This window comes from Aquila chrysaetos, chromosome 12 (assembly GCF_900496995.4).
Source record: "Aquila chrysaetos chrysaetos chromosome 12, bAquChr1.4, whole genome shotgun sequence".
Lineage (NCBI taxonomy): Eukaryota > Metazoa > Chordata > Aves > Accipitriformes > Accipitridae > Aquila > Aquila chrysaetos.
Window position 1 is genome coordinate 41,219,122 of NC_044015.1, and position 22,024 is coordinate 41,241,145.

The 22,024-nt window shown below is 44.8% G+C and overlaps 1 protein-coding gene across 4 annotated transcripts in view; it reads left to right on the forward strand.

The window, feature by feature from the left end:
• PDE4B (phosphodiesterase 4B) overlaps positions 1-22,024 on the forward strand; it is a 220,742-nt gene that overhangs the window by 157,266 nt on the left and 41,452 nt on the right. For 3 of the 4 annotated variants that reach the window (XM_030032360.2, XM_030032362.2, XM_030032363.2), the window contains 4 exons: positions 1,964-2,158; positions 4,184-4,220; positions 4,355-4,425; positions 8,312-8,361. In XM_030032360.2, the coding sequence (XP_029888220.1) occupies positions 1,964-2,158; positions 4,184-4,220; positions 4,355-4,425; positions 8,312-8,361 (353 nt within the window). Of the gene's footprint in view, positions 1-1,963; positions 2,159-4,183; positions 4,221-4,354; positions 4,426-5,876; positions 5,915-8,311; positions 8,362-9,609; positions 9,624-22,024 lie in introns of all 4 variants that reach the window. The other variant, XM_030032365.2, reaches the window with a different exon arrangement.

Below are 22,024 nucleotides of genomic sequence, written 5' to 3' on the forward strand. Positions count from 1 at the left end.
GAAGCGGCTTGCATCAGGAGCTGCCACGTCAGGGCATGCAGCCTGTGTTTCCCCATCGCTGCTGCTTCCAGGGCAGCTCCTGCGTCCCCCTCTTGCATCGGTGGATGCAGTTTGGTCTCACACCACAGCTCAGTGCTTCTCCAGGAGAGGCATTCAGTTTTACTATACAGGAACCTGAAATGCTTCTGCAAAACCTAAGACTGAGGTTGTAGTTGGTGCCTGGGTTTTGAATGGTGAGAGAGTTTGTCCCCTGCTCTGCGTCCTTCTTGCCAGTACCCAGAGAACCATGGACAGGCTATGCCATAAAGTTTGGATTTCAATCAGATTTCCTGATCAGGAGATAGAAGGCCTTAGTGCTTCGAGGTGTCTGGTCACTGTTGGAACTGGGGAGAGGCTGCCTTTGTTCTGAGCCTGCTTGGTCTTTCGTTCTCTGCAGCCTCATGTCGAAATAATGCAGGTCAAGTTCAGCAATGACACCTTCACGTCAGCGGTTTTCTCTGAGACCTTCTCTACCTGTGATTCCTTTCTGCAGTGTTTGATGTTTGTTTACCTCTTCTCATTTATCCCTCGGTCAACCTGTGTGGGTATGTATGGACTCACAATAGAGAAGGAGAGTAAGCCGAGATACGTTTTGCAACTGGACACAGACTCCCTTATTTTTTTCACAGTTTTGTGCATTACTTTCAGGTCTACCAGAGTTTTTGCTGGCTTTTTTGCCTGGATACTTTATCTGCCTCCTCGTGCAGTAGTGAAAAGCACTCTGCGTGCTCTGCAGAGTGGAGAGAGAGACAGGGTCTTCCCTGCCACCATGCTCAGGTCTCCTTTTGACTTAATATGATGAGTGGGGGCAGGCAGCAACAGGGAGGGATGGAGAAATGTATGGCAGGGATCGCAGCCCAATGTTGTGGCAGCAGTCTGAGTGCATGCCCAGCTGGGTGGTGCCGTTGAGGGCGGTCGTCAGGCACAATAAATTGGGAGACCATTGGGAATGGGGAGAGGCACGTGCCCTGGTAGGAGTGAGGACTCAACTCCCACTGCAAATGAGATGAAGCCTCAGACTTCCAAAAGCAAGAAAATTCATACTGAACACAGCCGTACTTCACTTGGCTTAGCTGGAACATGGTCACGCATATGGTATTTATATCAGATCCAAATGCCCAAGCAAAGGAAGCCAACCTGCTTATTTTCAGGGTTTACGAGGGGTGTCACTTGCTAAAGTGTCCAGGGTGACTTCAGCCACAAGTTGCAGCAGCCAAGTTATGAAACCGTAAGAAAGTGAGTGTATAATGGAAACAGTGACAGAAGGTTTGGGGCTTTTTAAAAATTTTTTAAACAGTCCTCCATTTTGCAGCCCAGCTGTTTAAAATGCACTGAACTAATACCTTGTGTGGCTAAGACGTGAACTATGGCTGAAAAGAGATTTGGGCATCCAGCTTGCACAACTGCGAAGTCCTCACCAACCTCGCAGGATTTCAAAAGTTGGCTTCCAGAGCAGATGGGGACAGGGCTTGGCTGGAGGATGGTGGCATGTCATAAGTTCTTCAGTCCCTGTTATGCCTGTAAGGCTCGGAGTGAGGTCTGGCAAATCGAACCCCCTGACTTGTGCAAACACTGCAGCCACGGGGGCGGCGTGGGGAGAGCTGCAGAGCTTGGTGATGGTGTTTAGCTGCTGCCTGTTCATGCTGAGAGCGACAGGAGCTGTGCTGAGCTTAGAGAAATTCAGGCTGAAGGAAGACTGAGCAGATGTAGTCAGGAAAGAAGCCTCAGGGGTAAATGTTTTATCATAATGCAGAGTCCTCCTTGCATACAATAGAAATATGCCAGCAAGAGGCTCCAGTAAATGTAGCCCTGCGTCTCCTGTACCAAGCAAATGACACGGTGTGGGCAACGCAAACGTGACACATGCACTGAAAAACATCTTTTGGCAGATGCGCGTGACACACAGTATGTGTTTCGTTCACAGCTTCGATGTGGAAAATGGCCCGTCACCAGGTCGCAGCCCGCTGGACCCGCAGGCCAGCTCCTCGTCAGGACTCGTATTGCACACGACGTTCCCGGGCCACAGCCAGCGCAGGGAGTCGTTCCTGTACAGATCCGACAGCGACTATGACTTATCACCAAAGACGATGTCCAGGAACTCTTCTCTCCCAAGTGAACAGTAAGCATAAATTCAGCCCACATCACATTTTACAGTAACTAAGAGCTTTACATGGCCTCCTCTAATCCTCAGAGCTCTGTTAAGAGGAGCTTAGGGGTGGTACTCACATTTCATAGCCTGAGTGCCCAAGATGGGTGCTTTTATGGTCTGCCAAAGCATGACTTCCCTCTCCCCATCCCATCCTTAAAATATTCCCCTTTTCTTCATAATTTAGCAGAAGTGCTTTCAAATCTGTACCCTGAAATAACAGAGAATTTTTGCAGTTTACATTTCTTGGTATTAGTTCTTCACGTGGGAGTTTGTGTTTGGGGCGTGAAGCACTTGCAGCTAACTGCAGGGTAAAGCCTGGGCTGTGCTCAGGGCAGAGACCGCTGCAAGCTGCCCATGTCTCCGCTGGACCTGCAGGCAGGAGAACCCTGTCGCTCCAGCACTTGGCTTGCTTGCACTCTCTTTTCTCTGTTGCACTCTCACCGTGTGTTCTCAGAGCCTGGTTAACATCATCTCTGCTTTTTCTTAAGTAGGTAACGCTCCATTGGCCTGGACAATAGAAACGTGACTGTACTTACATTTACAGTATTACTCTTCTCCATCCTGTTTTCTGTCATGGGTTGTTCGCTAGAACTGAGCGGAAAATGCAGCAAAAAGCCGAGACAGATGGTTGAGCTTGAGAGGATCAATACAACACAGAGTGTGGAGCTTAAATGAGTGTCCTGGATTTGCAGCCCTTTATTTTAAAAGGCACAGTTTAAAGTTTTAAAGTGACCATTAAGCTGTTAAAAAGTGCTCATAAAAAAAAGTTTAACTGTTATGAAAGCCGTGCAAGTTTCGTCATGAAATAGAAATCTAAATATTAGCGAGATCCAAGAGGAGAATTCTCCTGAAAGAGAACATCCCTCCTTGTTAGTTAACATTTAGTAAATATTTACCGGAGACAGAGTAACCACTCCAAATTATGCAAATACCATGTTTGGTGTAAATGGTGGATTTTAACAATTGCCCCGCATTCCCAGCAGTGTGCTGGAGGAGACAGCTGTGCTGGGGCGGGGAAAGCCCCGTCCAGCTGTGCCCACCACCCTCATTTCCCCCAACTTCATAGCTGCCTGCAGTTAGAGGTGTCCATTTACTGCAGGCACCGACCTGGTTTTGACATCAGCATTGAGACAACTTTCATTAAAATGTAGACTTAGCAGCACTGATACCTGAGTCTGGACACGTTGGACGTGCTCTGTGGCAGCACAGTCAGGGAGAATACCCCTTTGAAGGGGTCCAACACTGGCGGACACCTTTCCAGAGGTGCCCGAGGCAGCCTGCAGCCATGCCTGCTCTCTCCTGCCTGCAGCCATGCCTGCTCGCCTGCCCTCCGTGCATCAGGTAGACGTCGTGACAAAACACCCAGAGGGACGGGAGGCCACCGGCAGCCACGCTGGATTGCCTTGCTTTCCAGCTGCTGTCAGGTCTGTGCTGCACAGCAATACCTCTACCCTGCCATGTCTCGGTTAGGTAAATCATACTGGATTTTTCATATATGCACAAGTGCTATACATAATATCGCCAAAAAAAAAAAAAAATCCCTCTTATTGACAGTGACTATGTATTTTTCTCAGAACTTCTGCTCACATCTTCCGTGATGAAAACGCCCGGATAAAACCCGGGGTCTGAATAACATTAAAGACTGTGACAGAGATAACAAAAGCCAGGAAATTCAAAGCTGACCTTTCCCTGGACCGTTATGGGGTTTTTTTCCACCACGGTGCAAGCATGCTGCCTTAACTTTTGAATTTCCTGGCTTTTATTGCCTGGTGTTGCCAATCTGAACAGTCGCTCCAGCCGGGTTGTTTTGGATATACACTGTGAGACCTTTCCATTAGGAACAAGATTTTATGTAGTGTTAAATAAACGCTGCATGGGTTAATGTTGTGGGGGGTTTTTTTTGTCGCGGACGCTGCCTGGGGGGAACCTCCCTCTGTAAAAGTGAATGACGCCCTGTTTGAGGTAAATTTACACGTTTTCTCCCTTTCTCCTTAGGCATGGGGACGACCTGATTGTCACACCTTTCGCCCAGGTGAGTTGGCAGCCCGCTGGCCTCTCAAATTAAAAAAAAAAAAAAAAAAAACACCAACAACACAAACCAAAAAAAAAAAAACCCGAAAACCTCAGGCGGAGAAGATAACGTCTCCGGTTTTGCCTCCCTCACAGGTGCTGGCGAGCCTACGAAGCGTGAGGAACAACTTCACGCTCCTTACCAATTTGCACGGCACCTCCAACAAGTAAGCCCCTCGGTTTTTCTTTCCTTTACGGCTCCCACGCAGCGGGGACCGGCGGCGGGGGGGGGGGGGGAGTCCGAGCAGGGCCGGCGGCGGCCGGGTTCCCCGGCCGCCGCCGGCCCTGCTCGGACTCCCCCCCCCCCCGCCGCCGGTCCCCGAGCTACCGGCGCCCCGCCTGCGGGCCCACTCCGCCGTTTGGGCGGGACGCCAGGGGGCGCCAGAGCGCAGCCCGCCGCCCGTCGTTTCTCCCCTCAGGGAACACCGCCGGGGTTATGGCCACCGACCCGGCGAAGCCCCCCCCCCCGCCTCGTTTCCCCTTCCTCACAGCGGTCTTGTGTCCCCTTATCCCCGAGAGAGGCTCTTGGCCTGCCGGTGTGGCGGCCCTCGCTGCTCAGTGATGGCGCCTGGCCGGAGAGAGTGGGAAAGCACGGCGTGCCTGAGGAGGGAGCGATGTATTTCTTTCTTGGGAAAGGGGGTGCGATGCGTTTCTGGGCGTGTTGCGCGCGTGTGATGTGGTATCATCCTCGCTTTGCCACCTCGGCTGTGCCAGGCGTTCGTTAAGCGCCCAGCTCGGAGCGGAGGCGTCGTCGGTGTTCGTTCAAGCTGTGGTGCTGCCATGCGTTTCCGCCATTGTTTCACAAGAGAGGCGGTCACGGCCAAAGGGTAGACACCGATGAAGGAAACCCCGAGCACGAGGCTGTGGGGACGGTAAGGATTTCCCTGGCAGGGCAGGCAGCAGCATCCCGCAGCTCAGCTCCGTGAAGGGCTGCCCAGAGAACTGGCCTGTGCTGCGGGCAAGCCAGGGATCCTACGTCGCTTCGTTTGACACTGTAATTGCACCGAATGGGGAAGGTGATGCGCTGAGCTGAAGAGGAGGATGTTGGTTTTTTATACCTGCTGAACAGGAGAAACCAAACAAACTCCTTTTTACGTCTTTGTCCGGAACCACCGTTTCCCCTTAGCTATTTATAATGAGCCAGTCATCATCATTTGCTGGCCTGTTTTGCCCCAAGAGAGCTGTTTTGCATGAAACCAGCATCATTCGTTCCTGGTGACGTCGGTTACGCACCCACCCATCCCACCCTGGGACTGGCAGGCGCTGCTTGCTCGGCGTGTCCCGCTGGCACCTGAAGCGAAGGATGAGGTGCAAAAGTGCACTCCAGTGGGACGCCAAGGGCTTGCTTCACTGCTGCACGCGTGAGCGGCATCACCAGGGTGCCCACCGCGGACTCTTCTTTCTGCCTTCCAGTGCAATCTTGTATTTTACATAAAGCCCAGCTTTTTATCCAGGCGTGAGGTTTTCCTCCCGTTGATTTCTGTTTGCAAATTCTGATGGGAAGGAACCGCCGCGTTCCAAGATGGAGGTTAATAGAAAAACAGATGGCTGAAATAGATTCCTTTTTTTAAGCTTTGCTTTTTTGAACAGCTCAAGCATTTCAGCAGTTCCTAATGAGGAATCTGCAATTGGATGGGGCCGGAAGGAAGCAAGGGCGTAACCTGTAGGACACACAGGCATCTTGCAGTGTCCTTTTGAAAACATTCCCAGATTTGATTGAGGTATAAAGTCATTTGCCCGGCCAAAGTAAAAGTCGTTAAATGTTTAAACCATTATGTACCAAACATCCAAGTCCGTGGCGGAATGTGCTTCCAGGCACTGCAGAGCTTCCCGCACAGTTTCCAAACAGCTCTGCTGGGTTACAGCCGTGCTGCCAGCTCATGATTTTATCATATGTCTCATGATACGTGGTATTTTACTTCAACTTCTGCTCTGGGGATCATGAGAACCTTAGCTTTTCTTTAGCCCCTCCTCTCCCCTCTTTTTTCCTCCTCCTCCACCCCTCCTGGCCCAAGAAAGAAAAAGAGGATGCTGTCCCACATATTTACAGAAATGCTGGAAAATATGAATGCTAAGGGCTGGAGGAAAAAAAAACAACTAGAAGTCATACTTTTCGGACTTTAACGTCAGGGTTTTTAAGGCAGTTTCCTGATTGGAAATGAGGAGAGTATGATTAATGGTTTCGGAGTGCCTGAGTTTGGCAGACGCAGCCCAGGACACGGTCAGAAAGCATCCGGCGCCTACTCCTCTTAATACCCGCCGGCAAGAGAGAAGGAGCGGGAAGCGGGAGCCATGTACACTTGAACGTGGTGGTGTCTTAGAAGGGACTAAGAAGTGCTGCCGAAACCCAGATCTCTGGGTCTCTGTTGCCTGTGCCTTGGCTGCCACAGAAACCAGGATGGGCACAGCCAGGACGTAATTTGAGGATGCCAAGAGCGGTGCCATTCCCTTTTCAGGCTCTGCAGCGGGGAATACCCTACTGAATACTGGTTCATCCCTCCCCACCCCCCCGAAGGCATGTCTGTGCAACTCAGCGCGGGGTTTGGAGATACCTGGAGCACGTCTCCCCAGATACTGGAAGCGCTGCAGCCACGGCGTGGTGTCCCTGTTGGGGAGTTTCTGTTTTTTAGAGATTTCAAGATTTGGCTTTTCAAAGGCTCAGCAGAGGCAGGTCAGGGCAGATTTTCAGAGAAGCCGGCATCCAAAATGTGTGCCCTGTGCTGAACCCTTCGAAGAATCTGGGTCCCGCAGCTCCCTCCAGAAAAGCTGAGCCTTTGAAATCCCAGCCGGCAAGCGGGTGCTGCACCCAGGGGAGCCTGCTGCTGAGGAGCAGGCTTTGGAGCTCCACGGCCCACGCGCTGCCGGCAGATCGGGAGGCTAGGGCCGAGGGTTTGAAGCTGGACTGTAGCTGCGTTACTCTAACGCAGATCTTACCTGGTTAGCAAGCCCTTCCTGGAGCACTTCTGAAGAACCCCCTGGAGCTACAATTGCAGCAGAATTGAGCCGCTCACTTGCTTTGATTTTAGCTTCAAAGGAGAGCTGGCAAATAATGGATGTTTCAGTTCAGTGGCTGACTCAAAAAATTGGGGTTAGGAGGTTGGCTGAGAGAGAGTGTGGGGAAATCTGGCTTCAGTTAAAATGTATCAGAAACTTCTTAGGGAGGCAAAAGCCCAAAGTTTCGTTTTTGGTCAGCCTGAAATACTGCATTCAATCCAAAATGAAGTATCTCGGGTTTGGTGTCAACTCTCTTTTTTACCTTCTTTAAAAAAGAAGTCTCTTTTTTCCCAAGTAAATTATGGTTTCAACTTGAAAAGTTAACAGTTTTATTTGGCAAATCTCACAATAAAGTATTTTGACATTTGGAGAAATACTGCACCCTTTTTCCAGTCAGGCCCTGTTTGCTTGACTTGAACCAATTTTTCAAATAGCTTTTGGTCCTTCCAAAATCCAGACTTTTCTGATGAAATTGTTGCTCCTAGTCAAAAACAAGTCCTTCAGCTGTTCCAGAGCTTACACTAGTGACTGCAGCATCTTTACTTGCTTCCAGGTGCAATTCAAACTGTTAACTGTGGGGTTTAAAGCTGTACATTTCTCACCTTACCTATGGCATTGCCTTGCAGCCTGTGTGCTGGTGTAGTGTTTGACATTACGTCAGGGTCCAGATCAGACCTTGTAGGGAAAAGCTTTTCAGGAGAAGGCCTTGATTCTGGGGGACCCACTGACCCCTTCAAGCACAGAGACCGGCCCTTGCTGACTTCCAGGCATACTTTGAGCAGAAAGTTGCAAAGGCAGTATGGGATGAGGACACATCTTTCCTGGTATACCTTCTTTCCAGCATGTGTGTGTGCCTAGCCAGGGGACATACATCTCTGGGTTTTCCTAACGGATATATTGATACTGCTCATTAACTGCCAGATCATTTTAAAGTGTTTTGGGCTTCTTTGTGAGTATGAAAAAGGATTTTTAACTGTGGGAGTTGGCAGTTTGAACTGCCAGCAGGGTTTGAAAGGATAAAATAATACCTATTTATAGAGTATTCTTTATCCCTCTTAGGAGATCTCCAGCAACGAGTCAGCCACCTGTCTCCAGAGTTAACCTGCAAGGTATGTGTGTGACTTTGATAATCACCTGCAAGGTCCAATGCAGACGATGCTCGTTGCACATCATTTTACTAACAGCTGCTTCTCTGCCCCCTCCCCCTGGTGCAGTTCTGGGCTCGTAGAGCTTCTTCTGAGTTATTTGTGCAAAACCAATACAAGAGAACCATGAGGCTCAAATATTGTTATTTTAATAGTTTGGGTTTTGCGTTTACCCTTGTATGTTAGCATAAAAGATGAACATGATTTTGGTTTGATAGTCACGGCCACAGTGACTGCTATTCTTCTGAGTCCCTGTGCTGCACAGGCCTGGACAAGCCCCAGCCTACAAGCCTTGAACAGGCTCAGACACAGCTGGGTTTTTTTTATCCTGTTTATTTCAGTTTGTTTCCATGTGATCTGTGTAAAAATTGCAATCTCAAAAACCTTTCTCAGGTGAAACTTCCTCTGCTTTTATTAGGCTGCCCTGGAACGGCATTTTTTGTTTCATTGTTTGCTTGCAGTCTTTTGAAATCTACATTTAGCAGTCAAACAAGAGCAGAAGTCAGTGAGTGTGGCTAATCGCATCTTCTTTCCTGTCTGCCCCCCACCCCCTGCACACAGTGTCCCTCAGTCGCCTTGTCCTCACCCTCGGGTCGGGTCAGAGACCACAGCAAACACAAGTAGGTTTGACTACGATCATGGAGGAGAATAACACCAAGCAAAGCCTCCGGACGGAGGGCACTGGGCAGCACACTGCGTACAGCTTGCGCTAGAGCCTGGGCGAGCAAGGGACCCCCGAGGGGGCTCAGCGTCTGCCTGGGGTACCAAAACAAGGTGGGGTAGGCAGCAGTGTGAGCCCAGTTAGCGGAGGCAGAGAGCAGTCCTGGTGGGAGCAGGGGGCTGCTCAGGTAGGGTGAAGTACTGAGGATGGGAAGCGGAGGCAGCCTGCTGTTTATTTATGACAAATTTCTTTATTTTTACACCTGGGTTTAGCCATGCAGTGCTGAGGCCTTGTAGGACCCCTCTCAAGAACAGAGCTGGCCCTACTTGCACTAATTTAAAGGTTACTCCCACAAAGAAGTAGATAAGATTTGGAGGAGTGCCATTTGTAAGGTTTAATCTCAGCCTTTCCAATAATTATGTGCTCAGAGGGACTAATAAAGCTTAATTTTTACAGTGTGTGAAGCCTGGATAACTAACTATCATTTCCTTTCATGCTGTGTATTATTTACTGTCTGGGGACACGTATAGACCTGGAGACTTCCAGATTAGGTTCTTCAAAACTTGTTAATGGCATGTGGAAACCTCTGATGCAGAAGCAAAACTGGACAACACGATCTTAAACTCTTCTTTCACTCCCTCTCTGGGAACAGTGTCGAGTCAGAGCTAGCAGGAATGCAACTCGTCACCTTATTTAAAAATCTGTTCTAGCAAGACTTTGATTTTGTGGCCTGTGTGGAAAAAATCATGGAAAATTTCATAAGCTTTCCATAGATCTGTTTATATAAGTTAGAGAATCTAATAATGAGGAGAGAATTCCCTTCCAGGAATTTTTAGGTTAATTTTCTTAACACTTTCTGTGGAAACAATTGCTTTCAACCTTTTAACACTTTGTGGATATTTTTCTACAGTATTTCCAACATGAGCCATAGGAAACTTGTTACTTTTTAGCTAACCCAAGCTTCTAATGCTGGGAATACATGAAGATTTCAGCTTCCTTTTTGACTGAAGGGTCTGACACACATAATTGTAGAGCAAGATTTGTGTTAACCTTGCAAAGCTCAAAAAGAGAAAGCAACTGAGAAGAATCCAGCTTTTAGCATTTTTAACCTTGTGATCCTGACTCATGGTTTTTAATGTTTCAGTGCTAGTAATTATGTGTGGATAGGTGAATATATCTAAAATAAATTATATTAACATCTGCCCTGAGATGTAAAAAAAGAAAATGTCCAGATGTGGAAATGAGCCACGCTGGATGCATTTTCAGTATGCAGATTTTTATTTGGTAACAAAAGGACTGTGGAAGAAAACTGCAGCTAAGCAGCTGGTGGAATTTTTCAAAAGTAGAAGAGTACAGGCTGGATTCATGGCACCTCAAGTAAATGAGTTCTTAACCATGAATCTAAACGGACTTTAGGTGAAGTCTTCAAATGAAACAAAAAATGTGACTTATATCATGAGAACTTAAGTAAATTGTGATAGTTTGTAGATAAGAATAAGAAATATTTTTGAGATTGATAGGAAATTGTGTTATTTCCTACAGGAAAGAAACCAATATTGACATTATTAGTGAAAAAGCCTGGGGTTCTTAATTAAATGCAGTTTCAGATTATTTTTGTTGATGAATTTTACCAACTCTCACAGGATCTAGTCTCTAGGCTGAAGCAATCTCTTCCTGGCCAGCCTAAGACATTGCATCTGCCGTACTGTCACACCCCTGTGCTGAGGGTGTCAGGAGTGAGATTGCTGAGAAGGGACAGCAGCTCTGACACAGTGAAGGAAGACTGAAAAACAGCCTGATAGAGCTGTCACGCTCACAAATTGTCAGGTAGTTCACAAGGCTTAGAGTCGTAGCGGAGAGAGGGGATGCGCTCTTCTCAAGTGGGGCCAGCGCCCAGACACCTGCCTACTTGCTTCTGTGAGAGGCTGTGTACCCTCAGCTCACGTTCTCCCTGCGCTCACGTGAAAACAGAGGTGTAGTGAGGAATGCCAGTGTTACCCTATCCTGCAGTTAATTTATTTTCTTATTTTGTGCTATTCTAGCATGTAAACCAGGACCAGTCTGAATTTCTGACCTTATTTACTTGTTGAATTTGGTGTCCCCACTTTGCTGCCCAGAGTGCATTCCAGGTTTCTGTAGAGCCTCTCTTGTTTCCCGTGGAGGCTGTAGTTATTCTGTACAGCAGTTCCCTTGATCAATTTGGTGATTGCCTGCCTTTACCTCTTTACAGCCTTTGTTACATATTGTAACTCATTTCAGTATAGCAGAAAACAATGACGGCTGTTTACTTTCTAAGGAAGTTTCCATTTAAATGCAGCAAAAACAAAGATTTTTTAGGGGATTTTTTTTTTTTTTTTTTTTTTTAGTGTTTGCAGCTTTTTTTCCCTAGATGGCTTCTGATTTGGAAGTTATGAAAGGAAGGAGAGATTTTCCTACCAGAACACTTCCAGTTATGTGCCAATGGCTCCTGTGTCTGAAAGGACGCAGAGTGTTTTTCCTGAAAGTTTTGGAGAAGGAAACAGTAATGTTTTGATTGGGACTAGGCTGCGTTACATCCCTCTAGGTAAAAAAATGTGTTTTGAAATGAAATGTGTTTATATTCTCTAGATTGGTTAGTTGGCAAAGCTCGGAATTTTATTTAGCTCTCCCGTGTCACACATTGATTCATAGATTTACCACAATCAATTGACATCAGTATGAGCACCTCGTATATGTCTCCTTTTATTTGTCATTAGTGGAGTGATTTATATCCTGTTATGAAAAGTACAGAACTCAGGGTTTAAAGCAAACTAGCATACATTAATAAAATTACCCTGGAGGGAGACAAATTACATTCAGTATTTGCACGGGAAGTAATACATGCCAGCTGTTTACTCCAGCTAGAATATTGCAGGATTTGTCAGTTGTTTCAAACGGAGAGGAGCCAAATCTGTTGCTAGTGCACTCCCAAGGAGTTGCATCACTGAGGACCCAGGCCCATAGCAAAATGAATGAGCTGTGTCGAAATTATGAAATTCTTTTTCTTTTTTGCTTTCATTTTCTTGAAAGTATGAAAAATTCTGGCCAGGTTTTTCATAGGACAAAGTGCTTTCAAAGCCAATCCCAATGTCATTGTAAATTTCAGAGCTTTCTTAACCTTATAACCACAGCCATAAAAGGAAGAGGAATATGTATTGAACATCCTGTGTTCTGTCCTTGGTATCAGCTTAAGTAAATCTGGCAGATTTTTCCTGTTATTTTGTTATAACTGCAGATCACAGGAACGAACAAAATTGCTTTTATGAATTAACTGAGAAACCATAACATGGAAATATGAAGCCATAGCAAAAAATACATAAATCCTTAATTAGCTCATGTACTCCACAGCTGGGAAGGATAATGGGAATACTTCAGGCCATGAGGTTCCTAAGCGATATATAGCATTACAGAGCGCAATTGCGCAGGGCCAGGATTATGAACGGGTGCTACCCAACTACCTTCTCTGGAGTTACAGAAACCATCATATAAACACATTGTCACAAACACATTGTCACACAAGTGTCTGTGATGTTTCTTTCTCCTGTTTGCCTTTTTTTTTTTTTTTTTTAAATGCGGCCTCTGCCACAGTTACTTTCATTGACCTTTGTGCTACCTTGGGCTCAGTGAAGCCTTCTCTTCCATCAGCACCTTCTCTTCTCAATTCAGCTCTCCCCTCCCCTGGCATCCGTGAAAGGTCTTTAGTTCCTACCCAATTGATTCAACTAGTAAAGTCTTTAACCAGCAACGAGTCTGGAGGTTCCTGCTTAGTTTTGTTCCTTCCTCCATATTTATTTAATCCACTGGCCCTAATTCCCTCTGGATTAAATCATCATTCACTGGCTGCCACATTCAGTCTAAGCCTCTCTCATTCTTCCACCCATTTTGGTACAATCTTTTCTCCATCTGTTTTGTTTCCTCTGTATTTTTCCCAGGACTTTTTCATATTTTACCACATTCTTTCTCTCAGCTCAGCACAGGATCGGTGCTGTTTGCTTAGGTTCCTAATATCAAGGCTTCTCCCTCACTGCTTGACAGTGCTTGTGTACCTGGTCTTCATGTTTGCCTGGACTCGCATGGGCTCTTCATGCCATCACCTTACCTTTGCAGTGCACATGCAAAAGCCTGTGCGTTCCCTGTGGGCGCTGCGGTAAATGAACCCCCTCCTCTCCGTCGCAGAGGTTGCAGAGAAAGCGCTGTACCACTCGTGACACAATGGGGAACGAGAAGCCTCTCCGGATGAACAGGGGGACAGGGGAGAGGTGGCACATTTCTGCCAAAAGATCGATACCCAGATGGACAGTATTTTCCTATACTGGTTCCTTTGATAGGCTGCTGCATTTAAATGTTACTGGTGGCTGATAGGAGCAAAGCATAGTGTTAAGGGTCAAACAGTGTTGTGTGCTTCCCAGAGCTGTGAGGGGTTTGCAGAAACTTTTCTCCAGAGCAGGCAACCAAGTGCCCCTTGGATACTTTCAACACTGAATAATTATAGTCTGTCCTCACAATTAATTATATACCTAGCAATATAATATAGCTGATTTGCTTTGCAACCCGAGGCCTTGGGGGGTGTAGCACTTTGGGATATGTCACACACAGGCTTTTCAGGGCTCATGGGATTAAACCTTTGTTAAAATTCCTCTCTGGGGATGGGAGTGAAAGATTGGTATTTTTCTTGCTGGTGCCTTAGCCTCTGCTTTCCTGTACATCTGCACGTTTGTCTGCACTTCTCACATGCCTTTACACGAACTCAAAACTTGTACTCTTTCATTTTTTATGTGGGTGTAAGTTGTACACAGACTCGTGCACGAACATTTGTATAAAGCATAAACAAAAGACTGGATAATGCTGGTGCTTGTGCTAATGAGAGTCCCAACTTCTTGTAGGAGTTAACAAGCCCTGTGCATCAAAGTCAGCTCTTGGTTACAAATATCTATAAATCCCAAGTAATTAGTATGGAGCTCGCGCTCTTGCACCATACTTCCTCTGCTTGGCGCGCAGAGAATGGCTCTGGGCATATACGAAATAGAGGATTCATTTTGAAATGCTGTTGGTCTGCTGTGAGTTTGGCTGATGATCTGGCCTTTTGATTTTGAGTGAGATTGTACAAGTCAAGTAGATGTGGTGTTTTAGGCTTTTAACAAGAGTGCAAGAGGAACCATGTATTACCAAATAGCTGAGCTAGAAATTAACTGGCTGTGCACAGTAAATTCAGTGGTGCTGTAGACTTACCTATAAATATTATCACCTACAAATACTACTTTTAACGGATGCAGTGCTATAATGTTGCAGATTCTTTAGAAACTAAGCAAAACTCTAAAAGAAATGAGATAGATATCAGCTTAATGATGTGACTGAGTAAAATTAAGGCTGTTGAATGGTAAAGTGATTCTTATTGCTTGGAGAAATTAAAAGTGCATTTCAAAGTGAAGCTTAAAAGTTACCTGCAGAAAAAGCAAGCGCAGCTGACCAAGCTCCAGGCAACACTGGGGATGTCCAGAGGCTGTTTTTTGCTCTTCAGGGGTAGTTCATTCCCACCGAGAGTCCGTTTCGTGTGTTGCGCCTGCCTGTGAACACACACCCCCTGAAAGTTGGACTCATGCATCTTAGTAAGTATTTCAGTTATGCTATTGACGTCAATGCAGTCATTAAATAGATTGCCGGCCCTCCCATCAGTAAACCTGTGCCAAAGACCTAGAGGCAGACACATTTTAAAAGAAGAACATCAGGTTTTCTTTTAGCATTTGGAGAGAATAAGGGAAAAGTTTCTTCTGAAGTCACTATGCTTTGCAATAAGGGGAGGGGGGGTGTTGCTTAATTTTCTAAGACTCATTTTCTGCGATAATTGCTGCATTTTATTTAACACACTTTTGTATGTTACTGGGCGCATAAACAACTCCAAATGAGACTAAAGAGTAATTTTTTGCAATCAGCTCCAGCTGAAAAATGACACTCATTTTAGGTCTCCCAGCTAGTTTTATTTCTGTATCAAGTAACAGAAGGTATTCAGGCAAACCTGTTTAGCCTTTGACTCCAGAAATTCTGCAAGGATTGATTTCATGACATCTATATAAGAAAATAGCCTTCATTTCTCCTCGGCAGGCTCTGAAGACATACAGGCTAATCATGACTCCATAGCAACGGATAAAAACTGTTTTCCCCTCCGCCCCACCTGTGGATGTCACATGAAGATGCTACACGTGCTGCTGCCATCAGGAGCCTGTCACTCCCTGGGGCTCAGCTGCCATCTGCGGCCACGGGGCGAGCGCCTGCGATGCCAGCGGGACTCCCTGCGTGCACTCACGCCGTCCTGCTGTATTTCTGAGGCAGGCTGGGCTCTCCTGGGCTGGCCGAGACATCCATTCATTACTGTGGCCAGGGAGATACCTACCTCCCAGAACTGCCGTCTTGCCCATTGCTGAAGGCAGCCCCGGGTTGTGCAGTTCTCCTTGCCCGGTGTCAGGAATGGCTCCGGCCATCAGACAGAGGCTCCAAAGGGGCCACAAGCTGAAAACCTAAGGATATATATAGATGGCATCCTCACCCAGGTGGAGGGAGTACCTTTCCTTTGACAAGATAAGCAGGTATGTTCTAATCAACAGCAGCAGTGGATTTTTGAAGAACAGTTGAGGAGCCAAACCACTGGTTTTTTTGTTGAGGTTGTTGTCATTTCACTGATGATACCACACTTGCTATGTAGGATAAAACCATAAAGACAGTCATAGGTTATTAAATGGGCTTCTCTCTTATGGATGGCTTCTTTTGGAATGATCCAGGCAACTGTGAACCCAAGGTGGCAATGAAGAGATCTTTGTAGTGGCATGCTCTCATTGTGTCCCCATAGTCACTCTGCTCTTTAAGCACAGGTCAAGCCCTGAAAGCCCTATATTGCTTTACTCAGCTCCCATTTATATTGGATTGCTTAAGGCCTCTGTGAAGACAATAAGACTTTGCCATTGCTAATATCAGAGTTGATAAAATCTGTGTTTCTTTTGTTTTCTGCATAGAATGATAATAGTTGCTGTGGGTGAGATTTTGACATCGCAGTCTTCAGTGTCCTGAATCGGTTCCATATGAGTTTGAGAAATGTGTACTTGATCTGAGAAAAAAAACAAACCAAAACAAACAAAAACACTCAAACCAAACTTCTGGCAGGCCGAGTTATTTTTTTTAGGTCGTGGGGCACAGTTTGTGCATGCCTTAGTGATGAATAGGGTTCTTCATTGTCCCACTGATTTGAGCCCCTTCAACTTCCATGTCATCAGCATTTTCCAGCCAGTGGGAGCTGAAACGGACTCCTGAAAGCACCCATCAGCTCATCCCTGCAGCAGCTATATATAAGTTTCTCCTTCCTCCCCCGAGGTTGAGCTCACTGCTGCAGCATTGTGTCCCAGACACAGCTGGCCATGGGAGTGTGAGAGGCTGCATCCAAGTATCTGTGCGGAGATGTTCCCAGGGTAATGCACCACACAAATCCTAGAGCCACCAGCCTGTCCTTGGACAGTCCCAATGTTCAAAACTTTGTCCTCCTGCAGGATCTGATTCCAAGTGTAAGTTGCTTTCTTGTTGTGTTTTAAAAAGTAAGTATTTCTAACTTTGTGTTTTGATTGTCAGCGGCCAAATCATTCAGTCTGTAGTTGGGCAGGAACTCCTGCTGACGGTTTCGTATTTATTAGTCTTGGTGGGAGCAGTGTTTGATTCTAGTTTGTAGGGGCATATACAGAGGGTAATACATCTGGCCTTGATGGACAGAATTTGAATTTGCCCGTGTCCTCTGTAGGGTAGACATTTTGCCCACCAAAGTTAATTCTACAATTATAGGGTAACAATTATAAAGATTAAAACTTTAAGAGCTTTTAAAATCAATATATAATCCAGGTAGAATTAAAAGAGGGAGTAAAGGATTGCTATTGCACTTTTCCCTCTCTTCAGTTATGGAATTGCATCCATTCTGAGGTACGGTTTAGACTCACCGATTCCCAAATGGTGATACTGAACAATGAACGTATTGACTGTTTTCAATGTTCAAATCACCCAGAAATGCTCTGGTTTTACTATCAGTATTTTTCATCTCCTGATTGACTAAAAAAGATTTGTATAGTTAAGCAGGGTATGCTTATTAATGTAAGCATAATGTCATTGTGCAACTGGTAGATAATGTTACGCTAATAGTTAATGAAACATTTTGTTGTAATATTGTTTTCTCTGTAAGAAGTGTCTGTAAATGACAGCCTTAAGTATTGTATAATTGCGATACTTTTTTGACAGAATGGAAACAACTGTTAATTATTTATGGTTATTAGTAAAACATGCCAGGTTCTTAAGTTAATTCAGTTCACTGGAAAAATATGTGTGCTTACAAAGATTTAAATTTTTTAAGCAGTAGACTTTAGAAAACATCTGAATATGTCTATCCCTGTGGAATATATTTTCATGTCTAAAGGTATCATTGATTGAGTTTGTTGTGTGTTCAGGCACTTAATCAGTTTAGAAATTCAGAATGTAAAAAGAAAAGAAAAAAAGACCACTCCAAAATCTAGCAGGGTGTTGATTTGACAATTAAGTCTTTTGATTTTGTATTCAGTACTATGCCTGTCAAAGGCCAGTGGCAAACAGCCTTTCATCAACCAGAAGAGGAGTAGGATCTGACCCAAGGTTAGATGCTGGTTTTTATTGTTTACTAGGAGCCATGATCAGTGGTCATTAATCACTACTAAATACTTATGTAGTTAGATTTAATTTTAAAAGTGCTATGCTTTTAAATGTACATATTCTAGTATAAATATCCTGCTGTCATAAATATACCTTTCCAAGAGGAAATTAAACATCTGTGCATATGAAAACTCCTCTACCACACCGCCACACTCTTCAAAAAATTTCTTAAACAGACATTTTTGCATTGTACCTAAGAGACTCCAGGTTCCAGGCGTTCAGAGCAAGGCTTTGGATCCAGCTTGTCAGGACCCTTAGAGCATGTTCCAGACACCCCAATGTTTTCATTTAAAATGGGTTGAATCCAGTTAGGCCTTTCATGCTGCAAGCATGTGTTTAGGGAGGTTTTACAAGCTTAGCACTTAATACCAAAATGTTTCTAAAATGTCACATTTTACAAGCAATGTATTTTTCTTCAAATACCGTATATTAGGTTGACAAAAGCAGGACACAGTTAGAGCAATTGTTGCGTTCTCTGAAACAACAGCATACTATTCTGAGAAGTGGAAAAGCCAGCCTGTCTTTCTGCTCCCCTTCCCTCCCTCCCTGCCTCCTTTCCTCTCTGAGTTTCATGAGAAGCAACCTGAAATTGTGGCCCTGCTGTTACTGACTTGAGTGCAGGACATTTGGATCTGCACTGGGAGGGCTCACGCTGGTCTGGGACAGCCTGACAGGACATGGTATAACTGTCTGCTCTGCAGGCACTATCATCCGATGAGTTTAGCACAGCGTGGGGCCAATCCTGCTAGCAAAAATTCAAAGAAGTAAACATTCACAAGTTAGCAAACACAAGTGCAAGGTCTGTCGATAACAGATCTTGCTAGCATTGGACAGTTGTGAAATGTTTTCCTCCCATCCTTCCCAAAGATACTTCTTGAAGAAGAGAAATCCAGATATAAGTTTCCAGTCTAAAACTGCAGTATTTTCTGTATTAGCGGTAATACTTTATGGGACATGGTCCACATCCAGATCCTAGTCAAATACGTATGCTGGGCCTTCATCTTAATTCAAGTTCTTTGGGCAGGGTATTTCCCGAAATTCCTGTTACTGAAATGTCACGAACTGTTTGCAGCTTCCTGGGTTTCAACTGTATTGTGTGAAACTTTTAAATATTTCCATCCACTTACAGTGGGAACATACTATCCAGGTAAAAGCCAAAAATCTGTTACTCACACTTTATAGATCAGGAGCAAAAAAATGAAACACAAGAAGAGATGATGCTCACCCACATTTTTCAGCAGCAGCTGCTCATTCTGAGCCCGCCTTTGTAACACATCCAAGTGTGGTCAATTTAGCATGCTGCTAGAATGTCTCTTATTGCAAATTGCCTTAAATGGAAAGTCATGTGCAGCTTAAAATCAGATGTTTCACAGAAATTGTATGAATTTCACTGAACTTACTTCACAGAATTAATTACTTCAGAGAAGTAGTGTGAATGACAGTGCAGAGACCTTGGCCAAGGCTAACATGAGGTGCCTCTATTATGCTGCTAAATGTAAGAAATTCTGAAAGGTGCTATATAGCATAAAACTTAAAGCATAAAAAGTAACCACTGGAATAATCTGCAGTAGACCAGCCCGTATTTGACCTTCAGTGGGGAACATTTCCATTTCCATGTCCATTTAATCTGACATTTTAACTGAGATTGTTAATAAGGGTGCCTTTAGTATAGCTGACATTTTGATTTCTTTGAACTCGGTTTGAGGTGCTTAAATAAATATATTTTGAGGGCCTTAATGAAATGGATTTTGAGAGTAAAAGGCTGTTCTTACCTGTGCTGGCTGTAGGGATTTGACAAGCGCTTACACTTCCAATTCTGCCTGTCATTGCTGGGTTTGAGTTTATCCTCTATCTGCCCCTTCAGGGCAGCTCTCTAATTGCTTAGCTCTAGTGTAAACAGCCTGATTTGGGTCAGGACTGAGACCCAGATTTGGGGAAAATAGTCATACAGGACTCAGACCTCCTGGTTTAATCACTTTCTGGCTAGAATGATCCAGATGTAAGAAAAAACCCACAAATCAATTATTTTCTGGTGTTCTATATTAGCTATTTCTGATTATGGATAACCACGTAAGGAATCTGATGCTGTGTCCCTGGCAATGTCGGGGAAGAAACGGTCCAGTTCTGACCTGTGTCCCAAACACATCTTTTAAAAAGCTGGCGACCAGGGTGTGATGGCCTCAGTTTGAAGGTGACACAGAGGCACAGTGGAGATCAGCATGTGAAAGGATTAATATGGAATATCAAAAGCTGTCAAAACAAATGATGCTGGTTTGTAGGATACTGACATCTCCCTCTTCCTCCCCACCCTTTTACCCGTGGGACTTACTCTGTGATTTTAAACAGATTATTCTAAAAGGCTGTACGTGCAGTTTAGTAAACATAAAGCACACTGAGTCACAGCTACAAACAGCTGAAATTGTTCGCTAGGGTAGATTAATACAGATGATTAGCACAGTGAATATTTTAGCTCTGTTGTCAGCTACTGCAGGTCTGAAGATTTTCAGTTTTGTGACTTGAGGCTCACTCCGAACGTTCAGAGTTTCAGTATGTGGACATGCAAAAAGTGAATCCGTACGTCTCAGGGTGCCACCAGAGAGCTAGCTGAAGGACAGTAGCTTAACATGCAAAACATTCCGCATTTTCAAAAGATGGAGGATCGCGGATTAAGAAACAACTTTTTTAATTGCGTATGCTTTCAGATTGTTCAAGCCATTTCTGCTGGTTCTGCTCTATGACTGACCCACGGTCTGCAGTGAGCAATACTCTTGACTTCCCACAGTGTCGTTTGGTACAATTACAGATCAGTCGATAGGGCTTACTCAGAGTATCACTTGAAAACCAAATATGTCAAAACGGGTCATTTTTTGCAACATGCTGTGTGCTTGAGTGGCTCTGCTCAATGCAGAGTAGCAGTATCTCTGAGTTTCAGCTGTAGGATGGCAGTCATAATCATTTATTTTGAGAGGCTAAATAAGGGCAGGAAGTTCAAATAAGGTAAATCGGCGAGGTTGACATTATTACCCTTTGGGTACATAAAATATCTGTTTTAGGAAAACAGATTAAAATTCCAAACTAAATCAGTTTTTTAAGCTTCTGTCCTAAAGGATAATGCTTTCAAGAAATTACATTTAGCCATGAAAAAACAAACATTTAATTATATTTTATAATTAATATTATTTAAATGGCTGGCATGGTGGTTCAAAACATAACGGATGACTGTATGCCCAGTCTTTCCAAGGCTGAGAGCAGGGCATATGGACACAAAGGTTGATACATCTTAAAGAATTCCTATGAATTATGGTTGGGATGCTTCCAGGAGCAACATTCTTAACTTTCATATTGAAGACCTTAAGGAAATTAAATTGAGAGGAAATGGAGGATAATTTTGTGTTAAATTGTAACCTTTACAGGAGCCAAGGAAACTGATTTAAACAGGTCTAACATTTTACCAATAGCCTGTTCTACATTGCTGTGGTGATGTGGGTAGCCTTATGGCGACCCTCATTTAAAATTTCTGAATAATTTTCCTCATGGAAATTTGTCTTTACATCTAATGCCAGTGGCCAAGTGGAGCTTTTCAGGTAGATCAGCACTGTGCTTTGTTCTTCCAGGATTCGTTCCTGAGGTTCCTCTTCCATTTCCTACTCCAGTATTTGTTTCACCACAGTCAAAGGACTTTCACTCTTGACAAAATATTTAGACCATAAGTTTTATTATCTCCAGGTTAACCCAGTTCAAAACCTGATTTAATAGCTACAGATGGATATGTGGATGAAAGTAACATCTGAATTCTGTGGCAGATCCAAATGCAGACCTTTTTGTTTGTGGTTTGCAAAACTCTTATGAAACAGTGAAATAGAGTACAGTTAGTCCTTTGCATCTTTCATGTTTTGGTTGGGTTTTTTCCCTTTGTTGAATTAAAATCGTTGCTGTGGTCTGTCTAGATAGTTTCTTCCTTGTGTTAGGCCTGTTGTGAAAGTCAGCTCATGGTTTCTCAAGGAGGAGTTTCCAGCACAGCAGCAGGGGCGCAGGCACGCGGTTTTGCACAGATACGTGCACAGAAAGACAGCTCAGGAGAGGCACTGCATCCGGGCTCAGCTGTGGGCCGGCACGGGCCGGAGCCCCGGCTCCAATGCGCACGTCGTCGGTGCATGGCACCAGGTAGTGAAGTGCAGCAGTCCTCAGACTGGCTATGGATGAGCCGGCTCCAGAACCGGAAGCCGTCTAGCCACAACA